The following is a 17,129-nucleotide window of genomic DNA, read 5'->3' on the forward strand; positions in this document are numbered from 1 at the left end:
GTCTGAGTTAACTTCCCCTCTGCACTCGATCAGAGTATTAACGAGCATCTCACATCTCTCTGCTGATGGTCAAGCTGGAATTCACAACATTTTAATACAGCCCATGTTTGGAGAGTTTCGCAAAGAAAGAATTGTTAATGAGTAATCCTTGTCCATTAGGGCACTGAGCCAATAAATCCAAGCTTTGATTCATTGTGTTATCACTACAGGCTTCTGCTAAACATGAAAGAAAAACAAAACAAAAATGTTCCTATGTGAGAATCATTAGGATACTGAACTGAGTGCAGAACTGTCTTACATCCTGCCATCTGCAGTCTTCCAGAAAAGAACAGTGAGTAATAATTCCTTAAACTGATAGCTTCTTGCTGTTGTGTAGTATAAAAGTAACTTTATCACCTGAATTATTTAGTAGATGTTAGTGGATTTTTTGATCAGAAACAAAAATTAAAGTGAAGAATAATTTAAGAAGTCATTTCATCCACAAAACTGTCTCAACAGTAGGAATTCCCTTTGGGAAAAATGAAAAGGTGAAAAATAAGGTCATGTTGAAATTTTTCTTTAGAAGCTGTCTTCTGTGTGTCACTGGAACAGAAGGTGTAAGTTTGATATTGAGACTTTCTTGCAACAGCAGTATCTAGTTAAATGTGTGCATTAGCTTTGAATTTTTTTCTCCTTTTAGCAACAGGAAATATTTCCAATGTGATTAATGGGAGAACAGAGAAAAATACAGAAAGGGAAAATTATATTTGTTTCATACATTTTTGCTTTGACAGCTCTGTGTACATATTTCAAGCGCATCTTCCAAAGTTGAAGATTTTAGCTCATATTTCACATAACTAGGAAAAGTAAAAGAGGGTTTCAAATTTCAAATGATTTGAATCCATTGCTAGTTTTTAAGAAATGTAATTCTACTCTGAGTGTTTCTGCTACTCATTTATCTTCAGAAAACTATAACTGTGGCGGAACACATTTCACTTCTGTTATTTTTATTGCTATTGCTTGTGTTACAGGGAACCTAAAGATTGGGAATTATATTGGAATTGCCCTAGTCTAAATAGCATATTGGAATTGCCCTAGTCTAAATAGCAATCCCAAAACAAGTTAGAAGTGAAGGGCTTGCAGGTTTTTCAGGTGAGACATGAAAAACATGCTGGAGAAAGCAAGAAACACACAAATGGTATTTAGGAGGTAATCCCAGGCAGTCAGAAGCTGGCCCCACTCTTTGAAGTTACTTACCTGCTTACAGAAATGTCATTGATACTTCTCATAGAGTTTTCAGTTCTAATGCCTTTGCTTCAGAATTAAGAAGTAGGAATATTCTATTTTTTCTTCTCTTGCGTCCTGTTTCTCTTTCCTGCTCTGCTTTTAAACTCCATATTAAGAAATGTAACAGAAAATTTCAAATAAGCCCAATAACGCTCGTCCTGCGTCTGCTTCTCAAACTTGCTCGTATGCTTGCTCACATTTTGAAAGTGCTGCTGTGTAGTTGCCTGTAGTGCTGTGCTTGCCAAAATGACCTGAGAGCAGCAGGCTGGAAATACAGAGCATGAATCTTCCTAATGCTTTCAGGTCCCTTTGATACACTTTAAAACAAACAGGTAAGCAAATAAAATAGCTTCTCAAATAACTGAGGCACTGCATTAAATATTCTACAGAAAGGCTATGAGGCCACATCAAAAGCCTGGGAATGAGATGGGAATCTATCTTCCCATTGATGTTAACAATGTTTGGATTGGGCCATAGATGAATGATGTTACTGAAATTTCTCTTTGAGCAATAGGCAGTCAGATGTGTGAAGAATAGGAAAATATTATGGGACAGATGGAAGGAAATGTACTTCACTAATATTCGTGAAAGATTTTGCATGTGCTTTGATACATCTTTCTTTGCTGAGTAATTGAAATAGATTCAACCATTCTTCTGAAGGTAAACCACAATTAGAGCTGTCTGATGATCAAATGTATTTTTACATTTACTTGAAAATGTGGGGCCATTATGCTTTCGTTTTCAGTGAAGCCGGTTGATTCAACTTTAATCATTTCAGCAAGAGACCTGGCTTTGCTGACACAGAAGCCAGGGAAAGCTTTATTATTGACCATAGCAAGGTCAGGGTAGTACACAGATAAGAGCCCAAAATACATCTGAAACATAGAAGTCAGTGGTAAGCCCAATTGTCTCTACATACGTATTTGTATACCTCAATGAACATGTATCCCATAAGAAATCTGAATAAATAGGTATATACACTCATACAGTGGAAAACCAAGCCCCATATATAATAATATACATGTAAATTTTCTTAGTTAAACATAGAACCAGTAAACACACACTGATTGTTTTGAAGTATGTTAAAGGTTACATGTGATAAAGTTTTATGCAATTCCGAGCTCTTAACGTGCAGTTGAAGACAATAATTTCAAGGAGTTGGGCACATATTTTTTTTATACATACTGATCTCTGTTTTCCTTTGCTGTATATTTTGGCCTATGAAATAATCTCCAAAGGTGGTGGAGTAAATTGGTTTATTTAAACAGTTAACCAAAAATTATTTGGAAAAAAAGAATCTTCCTATCTTCCTAATTTTTCACATGCCTTTTCTTTTTTCTTGAAGGGCTCTTATTTTGGAGAGCAACATTGATTTCCTGTGCTTCTATTGCCTTCATTTCAGCTTTTGCATGTCAGATGCTCTTTGTTTTTGTTGTTACACCTCAGGATGGAGTATTAATCCAATATAGTGACCTACATTTTTTCCCAGAACTGAACAGTTATGGAGTAAGTGTAGCTTCAATGCTCTGTACTGGGTACCTGGTGTAGGTCTTAGAGCTGGAAACCAGCACCTGCTGCTTTTAAATACATGTGAAATTAATTATATGGATAAATCCAGTGTAGGCTAGATAGCTCACAGAAGGCTGGACTCAGGAGAAATTCAAAGCCAAATATCAATCAGTATTTAATGAAGAATTTGGTGTTCAGTGAAATCTCCAATATCAAAGCTAGATGCATTGGAAAATATATTTCTGGTCTTTTTTATGGTGATCTTGTGGCTTGCAGAAACCCCAAGAAGATAGGAGTAATCTCTTCCATGAAATCTAGTAAATGGTCTACATCAGCTGGATATATTAAAGAAAATTAAGTGTTATAATGATGGGAATTGTAAAATCATCATGAACATTTGGCTTGAACTGAGTCCATCCAGACAAAAATATGTGTGGCAGGAGGCATTGAGTTACAAAACCTGTAATGTCCTACGATAGTGCAGATTATTACAAATATGTCCTCAAGATTCTTACTATCAACAAGGCAGTATTAATAACATGAGGGTTGGGTCTTTTTTTCTGTGTATGCAAAGAATAATAGATTCTAAGGAGTCCATCTTTAGGTTAAAGAGGGGCATTATACAATGATATGTTGAAAAATGGAATGTCCTCAAAGAAACAAGAAAGAAGTTATAATCATATCAAAGAGCCTATAAAAACAGAGATACCTAATAAGCCTTTAGAAACATAGCTTGCCCTCTTTCTTCTTATTTGCAGCTTGAACTAGCAGGATGCAGAATATAAAACTTACAAGCTAAGAATCTATGCATTGATAGTCTGAGGATATACTGGCAGTAAATACTTTTAAATAGATATCTTCTTGGGACTGTATTTAAAGTATTTTGATATAGCTTCCAATATTCCCTGAGAAGATAAATTCTAGGCTCTGTATTAACATACAGGAATTCTCAATCCCAGTGCTGATGTTGGGTGTTGAAGTGTTAGGCCCTCAAACAGGGGCTGATGAGGAGACATGAGAAGTAGAAGTGGCAGTGGTGGAGCAGTCTTCATGTCTGGCTGTCAGGAGAGCTGATCCTGCAAGGAGCTCTAAGGGATGCATTCCCATGGGCTGTAAGGAAGATAGTAAAGGGTTGGGACATGAGGAAAGGGCTCTGATGGCCTCTCTTCTCTAGTCTTCAACAAGAAAGTCCAGAAAAATACTCATTCGCCCTCTGAAAATACCTCATTTTGATGTTTTTCTTGCTGGCCATTAAAATGGTCCTGACTATGGCACTGCCTTCTCCCATCACAGAACACCTCTAATGGGCTGTAAGAGGAATCCCATCCTAAGGGTTTGTCGTGGGTATTTCATGAGAAATCTGTCTGTTGGGAATTTTAAGACCTTAAAGCCATGTGAGTAGCCCCACATCTTGATTTCAGCAGATAACTTCCCTGGAAAATGAGGCATCAAGGCAATAAAATGGTTGGAATTAAACATGGACGTAGTGGGGTGGCTGGGCTGGTTGCCAAACCCCATCCAAGATACATGGAGTTTTTTTGCTGTTGCAAAACTATGTTTCTGTGCTAGATTTGAGACTGTGTTTATATGTGATTTGCCTCAAGAAGCCTATCTGGTCAGTGATACAAGTAGCTTTTGACATTTCTAAGTAAACTGTTTAAATTATCTGTGGGCAGACATTTAAAATGCATCTGTCTAATTAGAGGGCCTCTGTTTATGTTAAAAAAGAACTTAATGAATCCTTACAGACAAATCTGAACATAATTACAGAGTGTGCTTGTCACTCACTCTCACAAGCTACTTCCCAGCCTGCTCAGCACTGGGGCCTCCTGCAGCATTCACGTTTTTGTCAGATGATTTCATTTCTCCTCAAGAAACATGCTGAGCCCTCACTGGGAAGCAGACTGGGCTAGAACTCTCAAATGCCTTCAGTGAGTGGAAATGCAGTCCCAGGGACAATCCCACTGTAAGAAAACCAAATAAAGAATTAAGACTGTAAAACAAAGTAAAACAGATTGCTGACAACTTTGCGCAGAATCCTCTTGGTGTCCTCTTAGTGAGACATCTCCTTGTTGGAGCTCTATATTCTCCTGCTGGTCCTGTCTCAAATGCAATCTAGAGTTGGCCCAGTGCACCTAGGTGAGCTGGGCAGGGGAGCCCCTTTCACACCTCTCCCAGCCTTCCCAAGTGAGAGTTGTGTGGCTGCTCGAGACCAGAGAGAGAGGGTGGGCGAGCCTGGTTATCAGAGCAAGGTTTTGCTTTCTGCTGTTTCTGTGCTTCTGTGGCTTTTTCCCATCTATCTTGTTCAGTAATTACTGAAGACAAGATAAAGGGCTGCTCCCTAGAAATTAAACTCAAGTTTCCCATCTGTGTTCTCCTGATCTAACCATAAACTTACACTTTTTCAGTAAGTGAAAACAATTAAATGAGGAAAGGGTGGTGAGAAATAATGCAAACAATTGGTATTGCATGGTAGGGGGGCTGGGCAGCATGCCCTCAGGAGGTCAGGTCAGTGCTTCAGTCTGAATATTTGAATAAATTTGGGCATGAACTGCTATTAATTTAAAATAACCAGAAAGAGAGCAAATAAAATATGCCACAGAAAGGAAGAAACAAACAGGCTGGATGTAGCTTTTTATTTAAAGGCTGAATTAGGTTTTGTAATTTCAAGACAATGTTTCTTACAGCAAATATTGAAACAACCTCCTGCATTCTGCTTTACACTAGGTACACAAAAGTTAATTACCTTGTTTTAAATATTCTTTTTTGCTTCATATTTTTCAGGGTGTCTTTTCAACCTCCTGTTTAATCAGCATATTCCTCCTGAACTGAGGAATAAATGGGATCTGAAATGAATTTAATAGGACACCATCAGCTAGCCTCTGCTGATGGATTTCCTCTTGCTGAAGGTCCTCATTTGTTTGGTAAGTCACCAAACTGGGTTGAAATAGCAAGCTGTCCTATACTCTTAAACCTAGAAGAAAATGGACTGAAAATTCAAGTCAAGGATATTAGGCTGAAACATGTCAACCTTCTTGAATCTTCAGTACCTATGAGAGGAGTAACAAACAATAGATCTGTGGTGTTAATGCAATCCTGCACATTATTGCTCTCATCACTGCTCACAGCAGAACCTGTAGGTTGTTTTTGTGACGCTTCTGATACTGGAGATCATTTGGGAAAAACAGACCTTTGTATGCAGGCTGGATGTTACCTTCATGTGAGTCACTTAAATCAAGCTGAGCAGATATATTTCCAGTTAATCTGTAACGAAATTATAGTGCAATGTATTTGCATTGCCATATTATGTAAATTTATAAAAGTAATTTCACCTAAATTAAAATCTCTGTCTTATTATGACCATTAAAAACATATCCTATTAACTTCAGTGCACAAGAAAATTTATAAAGCAGGCTGGAAGATTCTCCTTGCTCCAGTTTCACTGAATTTTTCAAGGCTAAGCATGAGTTTGTTAATAAGTGAAAAATTCTTGGTCAGTATTTTATAAGCATGGGTAAGTTGTTTTCTGGTATATGTACCACCAAGAAAAAAAAAAAACCTGTTTTAGCCTTTTATTTGACAAACATTGAGTAAGTTGTGATACATTGGGGGCCTCACACACAATACAAACCCCCACAAAATGCTGCTACACTTCAGAAGTTTGCAGTCCAAATAAGACCAGAATTCTGCCTTTTTGAGTGCTGGAAAAACAAAACACATTCCAGTTTCATCTGTCTGAAACAAGAGTAGTGCCTGGGGCCTGGAAGGAAGAGCTCTGGCACCCAGAGCCACTCCAGCTGCAGAGCTCTCAGGAGTCAGGACCATCTCTACAAGTCAGACCGCTTGCAGTGTCCTGGCTCCATACAATTAAACTAAAGCATTATCATTAATGGTAGGCAGAACCCACTCCATTATTGTGTGTTACCAGTTTTTATCCCTCTTTGTTTTGGGGTTTGGTTGGAGAAATGTTTTGGAGTTGTTGAAAAAAAAATATGCTAACAGCTAAAACACTCCTTTGCTACCTCTTAATTCCAATGTCAGGCCATGATATACAGAGAGGAGAATGATGTTCAAATTTAGGGTGTCAAATTTTATATCCAGTCATCTTTCAAAACTCCTGCATACCCGAGCTACTTCAGATTTTTATCAAGACATCCCCCCAATATCTACTTTTTCATTAATTATTTCATTGATTAAAGGAGTAATTATAAGGTTACTTGAAAATACAAGGAAGAATGTTAATGAAAAATACTTTCCTTCTGCAGGATAATCTTACTTACAAATTGTGAAACTTTCAGAAGAGGCATTGTGTCTCTCATTAAAGGTGTTCAGAGCTTAGCACAATGGAGATTTAATTCAAACTGACATTTCTGTAACAGAAAGAAATAATGTATTAAGGAGTTGAATCAGGGGTCTTATTAGGAAGAAAACTTAGGACTCCTGCTGTGTTTCACTTAAGCTGACCTTTCTTTTGTGGAGTGTCTCTCTAATGTGATGTCTTCTTTGCTTTTATAGCTGGAAAAAAGCCTATCAGAAATAATATGCAACTGAGTGCGCAGAGAAAGTTACTCATTGTGAAAATATGACTCCATCCCCACAAAACAGTTGTAGGAAATGGCTTTGTCTCTCAATTCTTTATCTTTGTAAATTATTTGCAATTATTCCATTTTGGCAGGAAGTGACTTGTGAACCCCAGAAATCAGGAAGAAAGCTTTTATTTTAGATGGTCCTTATAATGTGTGGGTTTTTTAGGTCTTCTCATACATTTCAGCTCACAAGTTAAAAATTGCTGGCTTACAGACATTACTGTTTACACAAACCAGTCTCCTTTATTCAAAGATGCACACTCTCATTCTGTAAAAAAAACCCTTGGAAATACATTTTGTTTTCACTCTGCTTTATTCATTCTGTGGTCAGAATGTTGTTAGACATTCAGAAGAAAATCTAATTGCTTCTCCAAACATTAACTCCAGGTTCAGGTCTTTCAAAAAGAAATATTGTCAATTCTGAGTTGCTTGCGCTTTGAGCCTCATCACCATAGAAGTTCCGGGGCACTTCTGCATCCTTTGCCTCAAGACTTCAAGATGCAGCAGGTTTCAGAAAAAAGGTTGTCTACCTTTCAGCAGATGAAAATTGTATGTTGCAATTTTAAGAGTATATGTCCAAGGTAAAGGATGTCTGGATGTCTTTGGAGTTAGTGTGTTTTAACCATAGTTTTTCACTTCTGCAGTTATGAGTCCCTGGGGAAAGGGCCTCAAAATGCAAATGAGGAAGGATCTTTAACCTAGTTAAAGTCAGGGTCCTTCCCTTCCACCCTGTCTTCCTGCAAAACTGCTTTTTTTCTAACTCTCGACTCAGGTGATTCAGAAAGGTTATATATTTGTGTGGCACCTGAAATATATACAGTATGTGACTCAAACTGTCATTTCTATGATAAGTAGCCAGCTCCATTTTATTTTCTGTGAAAGCACCTCATATACATGTTGCTAGTATGCAGGATACTAAGTGCGAAACTTCAGATATCAGAAACTGAATTATTTCTAAGAAACTGAAAAGAAAATAAAATTCTTAGTTTGAATGAAGACCCATTTCAAATATTTTCAAGTATTTCAAATATTTTTGATGGCCTGAAAATGTTTTCTTGTAATGTGATGCTAAAATATAACAAGACAAGAAATGCCAGCCTCACTGTACGTGTCCCTAGCTGGGAAAGAAGGTTTTGGGTGGAATGAACACTCTTAAAAACTGCATGGAAAAGGATGAGGAACAAAAAGAAAAAAAAATTACATGTAACAAAGGAGGGGAAAACCAATATATCTAAACTTCTTAATGAAAGAACAACAAATATCATTGAAAATTGTTGTGGACACAGAACAGTGCCTAAGAGTAGCTTAAAAGACTGACTCCTTTTAGGTAAATCTGCAAATTTTTTTCTTCCTTTTTTCTTGGCTTAGTTTGGTTTGGTTTGATTTGTGGGTTTTAGTTGTTTTGTTGGGAGTTTTTGGTTTATTTTGTGGGGTTTTTTTTAGTTTTGCTTTTTGTTTGGTGGGTTTTTTGTTTGTTTGTTTTGTTTTGTTTGGGTTTTTGTGTGTGTGTGTACTTTTAAAATAAATAAGAGTAATGAAAAAGTTGTTAGGGTCAGGTGTCCAAACTGATTAAACAGCTTCAAGATCATAAGATATGTTAAATAACTTCTTGTCTTTGGCACCACCTGGCAGTTGATGCAACATCTGGCTTCATCCCTGCAGAGAAGATAATTAGGCTCATAACTGACCCCCAAATGAAAAAGAAACAAACCAGCACAAATTAAAACAGAAAACATTGGATGCATAATAATTATTAAGAGAGCCAAACCAAACAGAGTGGCAATGTGAATAAAAAATTTAATGAGAAGGACAGATTGGATGTGGCTTTCAGCAACCTGCTTATAAGGAACGGGTGTCCCTTCCCATTTCAGGCTTTGAAACTAAATGATCTTTAAGGTCCCTTCCAGCCCAAACAATTCTGTCTTGTCATACAGGTGCATCCAGTATGGTGTGAGCACTTTAGCCTTTTTTTGAGAATGCAACATTTCTCCAGCTAAAAAACCTGCTTCCTGTGATACTGGAGTGGTTAATCTATTGCACAGAACCTCCTGACCTTACCAAATATTGATTGATAAAAAAATTGGTTATAACTAAACCACAATAGGTACAAAAATACAATGGCTAGGCTACTTGGAGGCATCCCCTCAAACTGGAAGCCAAATTTTATCCAGGTAAATCCACACTGGGAACAGACATTGTTTCCGGCATCTACAAACAAGTTGCTTGTAATGAAGTTAATTAGTAAACTATACAACCCCTGGTCTGTGTCACTCCTTTCTAATCTTAAGGAAAGTTCTCACAGTGAACAGGACGCAGACAAAGCAGAATTAAGAAGTTTTATGTACGTGTAGACTTTAGGAGGTAAAAAAAGGTAAAAAGAGAGAGAAATAAGAACTGTGGCACCTTAAGGAGTGTATTTTTCATCAAGAAATGGTCAGACTGAATACAGCCTGAGGTAGGACATTGCCATATTCTCCCTTGGATATTTTTGTTATCTGTTCTCGCACTCTTCCTTGAAATTGTAGGATGCTAGTAGGCTTTTTACACCAAGTGATCTTTAAAAGATACGCAAATAATTTGTTTGGAATTAAACCAGGATTTTGATAATGGCTATGCCATGGTTTCCAAATTAACTAATTCTGGATATTGTTACTTTATTATGTTCCTTCATGAATAATGAAGGAGAGCCAGGGTTTCATATTTTAAACCTGCTTAGAGTTTAGTTCTCTTTGTTGAAATTTATATTAGTGGAACAATAACTTTTACATTACAATGTGATCTCATTTTAATTTCTGTAATATTCTGCATAAAATCGCATTTAGCTTGCCCATTCTGCAAACTGAAAACAGTTTCTTTATTCCTGCAAGGAATATTTCTATGAGTCAAATATTTTTTGAAGTTTCTTGTAAAGTATTCTGTGTAAAATTTAAAGTAACAAAAGTAAAACTTTCTAATAAGTTTCAGTTGCAAGTAGAAAATAATATTTGTAAAACAATGATCGCATGCATGTGAAGGTTTCACTTTGTTTTTAATAAGATTTCAATATTTTTGTAGAAGGTTTTAATTGAAAAACACTTACTTACAAAATTTAAGATTTGCAAATATAAAAAATATGCAGATGTAATTAACTTAACATTTGTGTGTGCTTAAATAGTCTGTCCTTAAAATCTGCAAGGTATCCTTCCAAAAGGAAAAAGAGATAAGTGGTTCAAAATACTTAAGACTACACAAACAAAATGTCGGTGTAGCCCAATGAGCTCATTTCTGATTTCACTTTCACTGCTTATACTACTGCCACTGCAATGATTTTACTGGGCTGCTCATGCTTTAGTTGCATGAGACCAGTCCATGCCAGACCTCTGTAATATATATATATCTGGAGAACAGCTTATGTATGTTCTGCTTTGTAAGATAAGATTACTTTTATTTTTGTGATAAGAAATTATTTAGTCCAGACTCTCATGTACAGGTCTACAGGTATGTCATGCTCAGGTCTACTTAAAACAAACAAAATCGAAACCAAAAAAAGCCCTCAAAACTTCAAGCTAAATTGGAAAAACCTACATAGTTGCAACCTAATTATCTTCAAAAATCATGCTGGTCTTTGAGCACCTCCCAGAGCTTAAGCTGTGAGTCTGTTTTACATAAAACAAGGCCATGTTCTCTCAGTCTCTCTCAAACCTGTCTGGTTTTCCTTTTCCCTTCCATTGTTCTGAGCATGGACTCAGTTCAGCTAAATTGTTTAATGCTGTGTTTGATGGAAGGAAAAAGGAGGTGATATGGGCTGTTTGGCTTTTTTCCCTTTTTTAAACTTAATTAAGAGTATTTTTTTTTCTTGTTTCCTTTGGAAGCAGAGTAGAATTAATGATTGGGAAGATTTTTCTAAACATACTTGTAACCCAAATGGCTCTACAGTTGTTTCAATAACCCCCCAGTATTTTCTCAGGATGTGCTGCATTCCTTTAGTAGCTCTGAGTTCTTTAACAAGCCCTGATATTTTTTTCTGTGGAAGGAATGTTGCCTTCTCTTCTTGCTCTTTCAGAGGCCCAGGCAGTTCAAGAGGCCGGTATACAGCTTTTGTGGAGTTTCCTGTGTATGGCAGAGAGCTAAAAATCAACAGTTTCTTCCTTTTCATTTTGGGATTGTCCCACTTTCTTTTAGCAAACTCAACTAATTAACAATGACCAAATGAAAACTCAAGTTTCCACAGTGAACCGATTCGTTTCCAAAGAGAGACTGAATGATTGTGTATCCCACAATTAACCCCATATTTGTACCTGAAGCACCTTGACCAGTCTTCATGAGCATCAGTCTCAACAAGTGGTAAATACAGCTAAAATACCACTCATTAAACCTATACAGGATATGAAATCTTTGCTGTCCTCATCCTTTACTTGTTTCATCACTGCTGTGACTGCCAGGTATCGGTGGCAGCTTGCATCTGATGCATGAAGCGGTAATGTCACTTCCAGGTTCTTTCACAGAGTCCCCAGACGCCCTCTGTGTGTCTATACTCTTTGTTTAAATGGCATAACCTTGGATTCAGGGAGTGCCTTCTGCTGCTCTGCTTCTGCCACTGTAGCTCTTGGTGCCCTGGCCTCTTCCAGAGCAACAAAATGCAACCATAATTAAACTAATTGCTGGTAATAAAGGGCACCATTATTCTCATTTGGTTTTGTATCACCTTTTTCCAGACGTACATCTCACTGCTTATTCTTGAACTGGGACCTCAACACTTGTTACTGGCAAAGATGTGCTGTGGGCAATAATAGAGCAGCCACAAAAACCCAAAACACTTGCATGGCTTCTGCAGCATGGTAAAATAGGAAGGGCAGAAAACTGCAGAACAAGAGCGTGAGACCTTGAAAGTGAAAAAGCCAGTGTAATTGAAAGGTCAGTTTCTGGCACTAACTGAAGTGAGACAAAGGAGAGGGAAGGATCCCCCACTATTTTAATTATTTTTGTCATTACAGATGTTCCCTGTTCTTAACTGTTGGCATTTCTTCATTGTTTTTGATTCCTCACAAAAGAAGGACACTTGTCCATGATCAATATTGTGTCAGCAAAAATGTTTTTGGAGTTCTTCTGAAGCACTTTTAAGTGATGGTCACCAATGAGCATTAATCTATGATTTTCTTGTAAATACTGCTGTTGATTCAAATAAAACTGGACTGATCGTCTTCCTGGAAATAGGCACTCTTTTTCTCAGACTCTCTTCTTGGAACTATTGAAGGAATTGAGTCAGAGTTTTCACAAAACCACAAGATGTGGCTCTCTCCAACAGAAAATAAGAAATAGTTTGCAAATAACTTTTAAATTCAGCTTTTCAGTTGTTTGATGTAGACTGGATTTTACCCACACCATCCAGGGACTGCTAGATGTTGCTGTGCTTGGAGTACAGAAAAGAAATGAGGGTTCAGTTGTCTGCAATTTAGAATATGCTATTTAATGAGCAAGGTTAAGGTAACGTCGAGATACCGTGTTGATCCCAACAGGAAAGGTTGCCACTGCTTGTGCCACTGCCAGCTCTGTTGGTGGCTCAGAAGTGACTAATGCTGCCTTGCAGAGGTGCTTCCTGTGAGAGCCTCACAGCTGCACTGAATGGCACAGGGGCTGGGGACCGGGCTGCAGAGGCTGGCTGGCCACTGGAGGCTGGATGGTGAGAAGGCTGCATTTAATCATTTACATTTGGAATATCTTTTTTATTCTTTCCTGGTAACCTCACCTTCCTATTTCAGGCTCTTCTTGAAGACTTATTTCATGTTTTCAGTCTTCGAATGAAGCCTCACCCTTGTCATTTTTCCCTAGTGCAGTTTTTGTCTGTCATTATGTATTCATCCAGAATACAAATTAGCATGATGTTTGAGTCTTGATTTAGCCTTCACCAATACCATGGAGGTTTTGCCAATAGTTTGGATTTCTTGCATTCTGCTTTTAGGCCTAATTTGGGTTGTTAACTTCTCTGGCGTGTGGTTGCTCTTTCTTATAAACTAAACAATTATATGATTACCTGCACAATATTTTTCAAGATCTTTTATGTGACTGCCAGTGCTGGACATTTCCACTAGTTATAAAAGTGTTTGAGAATGAATAAATTATTTTTAAAGCTTCTTGCAGTGTATTTGTGTAGCAAATCTGAGTTTAGATAATGCAATCTTGTGTTTGTGCCTGGTTTTTGAGATAGATGTCTGGAAGCAGAAACTTCTCTGATAACTACAATTCCATGGTAGTAATAGAAATTGGTTTTGCATTATTATTTTCCAGGTGTCCTTTCAGAACCTATGAGTTCTCCAGTGCAAGAGGCAGATGTGTCACCTTATGCACAGTACAACAATGTGCCATTTCCCCAAGTTCAGCCTCAGATCTCATCGCCACCTTATTACTCCAACCTAGGCTTTTACCCTCCACAGCATGAGGAATGGTACTCCCCTGGGATGTATGAACTCAGGAGGTTACCCTCAGAGACCTTTTTCACGAGGGAGACAGAGATAATGGATATCCCTGCAGCCAAAAAGCCTAGACTGGGTCACTCCACGGGAAGAGTGAAAGGAGAAGAGCTCTGTGTGGTCTGCGGTGACAAAGCCTCTGGGTATCATTATAATGCCCTGACTTGTGAAGGATGCAAAGGTAGGATGAAATCAGCTAATAGGCACTGCAGCTACTCAGATTTTTTGGGTTTGGTTTTTGGTTTTTTTTTGTTTGTTTGTTTTTCTTTTGGGTTTTTGTTGTTGTTCTGTGGGTTTTTTTTTTTTTACTTTTCTTGTTAATTTTATCCAAATCATTACACATATTAGAGATTTGCATTTGGATCCTGTGTACCCTGTTCTGTATTTCCCCCAAGGCAGACTGGCAGTGTCTTCCACTATTGCCCTATGGTTATACAGCATAACAGGCCAACCTCCAGCTCTTGAGCACCATTAGCTTTTGATGAACTGAAGGACAGCTTTCTCTGGAGACTGGCAGCCTGGCTCTGCTCTCTGTGGAAGCTGCTCATGCCATTCTCTGCCTCTGGAAGGAACATGCCCGTGGAGGCCCCTGGGAGCTGAGGGCTAGGCTGCCCTAGAAAATAGCTAAAACCAGCCCAAGTGCCTCATGTAGTGTGTATTAGAGGGAAGTAAAAGCTGTCAGCCCCCACCTGCAGGCTGTTCCCAGGGACTCTCTTTCCTCCAGCTCCCAAAGGATTTGATGGGTGTCTTCAGGTTTGTGAAATTAAAGGATTTCTAGTTCTATGCTTTCTTCTAAGTGTAGCCCCTATCACTAGGGAGGGAGCTTCTTCAGGAAGAAGTTTATATCTGTAGGACAAATATCTTGCTTCTTAGAAGAATATTATTATTATCAGGACAAATGTGATGTAGAAAATTATTGCTGATTTTCTACATGAAAACCCGATTGTCAGATATTTTAGCAGAGAGGGACGAGAGGTTATGTCAACTATCATACTTGAAGAAGTATAATATATCTTTGACAGGGCTGAGGTACATTATGGTCAGAAAAATAGTCCCCCATTTTTTCATCCTGTTCTGCGAATAAATATTTCAATAAAATCTCTGTTTTATGGATAAAGACTAAAGCATGGTCCCTACCAAATTACTAAAATATCTTAATGTGGAATTCACTGTTATAGAGAGTGGACCTGGACCTAATGTGTGCTTTATCTATCACAGAATCATTTGTGAGGGAAAAACAGACCCCAAGAGTCAAACATTCGAAACATGAATACAGTCAAGACTCATGCAGTTTATTTCAATAATTCCAATAAATAAGAGATACATTTCTTTCTGCTGTCTGAGTGAATAGTCTCCAAGCCAAAAACTGTGAATTAACTCATATTAATTGCTCTCATTATAAACTAAGTTAAACTCAATTTTGATGTGACGATTCCAAGTAATGATACTTTAATTGTGTTAGTAAGCTGTTCCTCCTCTTTAACTGCTGTATTTAATGTGTGAGAAACTTTTCAAAGACTTAAAATTGCAAACTTTGAAATTTGTATAGAATGTTTCTAGAAGAGAGGTTAAAGCTATCAGGTAAATATTCAGACTAAAGCCCACAGTGAAAGGAAAAGTGCATCCACTTCCCTACTGATTCAGTTTGAATCACTCTACATAACCATAATTTTACTGCTTTATTGGGATAATCTATTTTACATTTTTGTTCTGTTTCATGACTGCAACATCAATTACAAAGAATAGTACCCTTGGTCAAACATAGTAAAAGTTGAATTACTTGAAGATAATGGATTCTGTTTCTACAATAAATTTTAAAGGTGACTAAAGTACCAGCTGATTCAGTACCGAGATGTGCTGAGGACAGTAATTCTGTCTGACAAGGCAAAGCAGATACTATGTTTTCTAGATCTCTTGATCATTCTTGTTATCTGTGGAGTTTTTCACATGAGTATACATCACCTTCAAAGCATGGAGACCAAAATTAGGCTTGGTACTTCAGTTGTGCTCTTATCAGAGCAGTATAACACCACCTCACGTGTCTGTGTCTTGAACCTCAGCATGAGATTATCCCTTCTTTTTTGCAACAAGGCTGCTAATTCATGCTCAATGTGTATCCAAAATAATATGCAGGTCTCTTTCTGTAGAACTAATGCTCACCTTTGAGCACCTCTGCTCCATTGATGCAGTGGATGTTCTTATTCAAAGGAAGACGCTAAGAACCTTTGCACATATTTTTATGGGATTCAATCCTCTGTGATGAATATGTTAATTTTTTTATTATTATTTCTTTCATGGGTAATGTATTCAGCAACACTTTCCATTCTCTTTGGTTTTCTTTCTTGGGCAGATGAAACAATATTAGGATCTTATCTATTGTCCTTATGAGAATATTCATCTGAAGATATTGGCAGGAGCATATATTGATATATGTATATATATATTTCTTAATATATTGTCATCCATAAACAAATATGTATGAACTATTTCATTGGTATTTTACATAATATTTACAGCACAAGGAGCAATACACTATGTTTCAACTTGCTACTGGGAGACCATTTCTGAAACAATCTTTGCAGACTAACATCAAAGACATTCTAGTAGCCTCAGCCTGGATAGTTATACTGGGTTTTAAGGGCCATTGCTAGGTGTTACAGAACAAGTGTGACATAATGTTGTGCTTGTTTAATTAAGCCACAGAATAAGTTCTGTTGAAACAAAAAGCACCCATCTTCGAGATCCCTTTAAACCCCAGCCATTCTGTGACTCTATGAAATGCTAGTTACACAGCCCCTCCATGCAGGCTTGCAGTAGGAGTTTTTGCAGTATTCAAACCACTCCTGTGCTGCTTGATGTGTCTCACACCAGACTAGAATTCTTCTTGCAAAAATAGTTCCTCTTTAATCTTCTCCTTACACTAACACCCACCATGGGCACATGGGGCAAAGGAACACCAGAAAATGTCTTGATGGTCTGACAGAGCAGAGCAGGTGCTTTGTTAGCAACTGTGAATTTCAAAAACTTTTAAATTTAAAACCCATCAGGATGCCAAACACAGATATTTCCAAAGCTTTCATCTAATCTTTTTACAGCTTCCCTCCTTCAACTTTCATAATTTCCATGAGAAAAAATCAGCATCAGTAACATTGGAGCAGCTCTACCATAATTAATCATATTCATGACTATCTGAGAACAAAGCAAATTCAACATTTCCAGCCAACATGAGCTTTTTGTAATTTGGCGAGATCAGATGAAAATTAAACTGTGCCAGAAAAACCTTCAGCTTTTGGGATTGCTAACCCTTTGTTAGTTTAACATA

At 37.6% G+C, this 17,129-nt stretch overlaps 1 protein-coding gene across 3 annotated transcripts in view; it reads left to right on the top strand.

Annotated features, from left to right (window-relative positions):
- Window positions 1-258: 258 nt before the first annotated feature.
- NR1H4 (nuclear receptor subfamily 1 group H member 4) overlaps window positions 259-17,129 on the top strand; it is a 35,906-nt gene continuing 19,035 nt past the window's right edge. For 2 of the 3 annotated variants that reach the window (XM_031057568.1, XM_031057569.1), the window contains exons 1-2: window positions 5,560-5,699; window positions 13,626-13,988. In XM_031057568.1, the coding sequence (XP_030913428.1) occupies window positions 5,615-5,699; window positions 13,626-13,988 (448 nt within the window). In that variant the 5' untranslated portion in view covers window positions 5,560-5,614. Of the gene's footprint in view, window positions 332-5,559; window positions 5,700-13,625; window positions 13,989-17,129 lie in introns of those variants that run through there. The other variant, XM_005421617.1, reaches the window with a different exon arrangement.

Source organism: Geospiza fortis, unplaced genomic scaffold (assembly GCF_000277835.1).
Source record: "Geospiza fortis unplaced genomic scaffold, GeoFor_1.0 scaffold186, whole genome shotgun sequence".
In the NCBI taxonomy this organism is placed as follows: Eukaryota; Metazoa; Chordata; class Aves; order Passeriformes; family Thraupidae; genus Geospiza; species Geospiza fortis.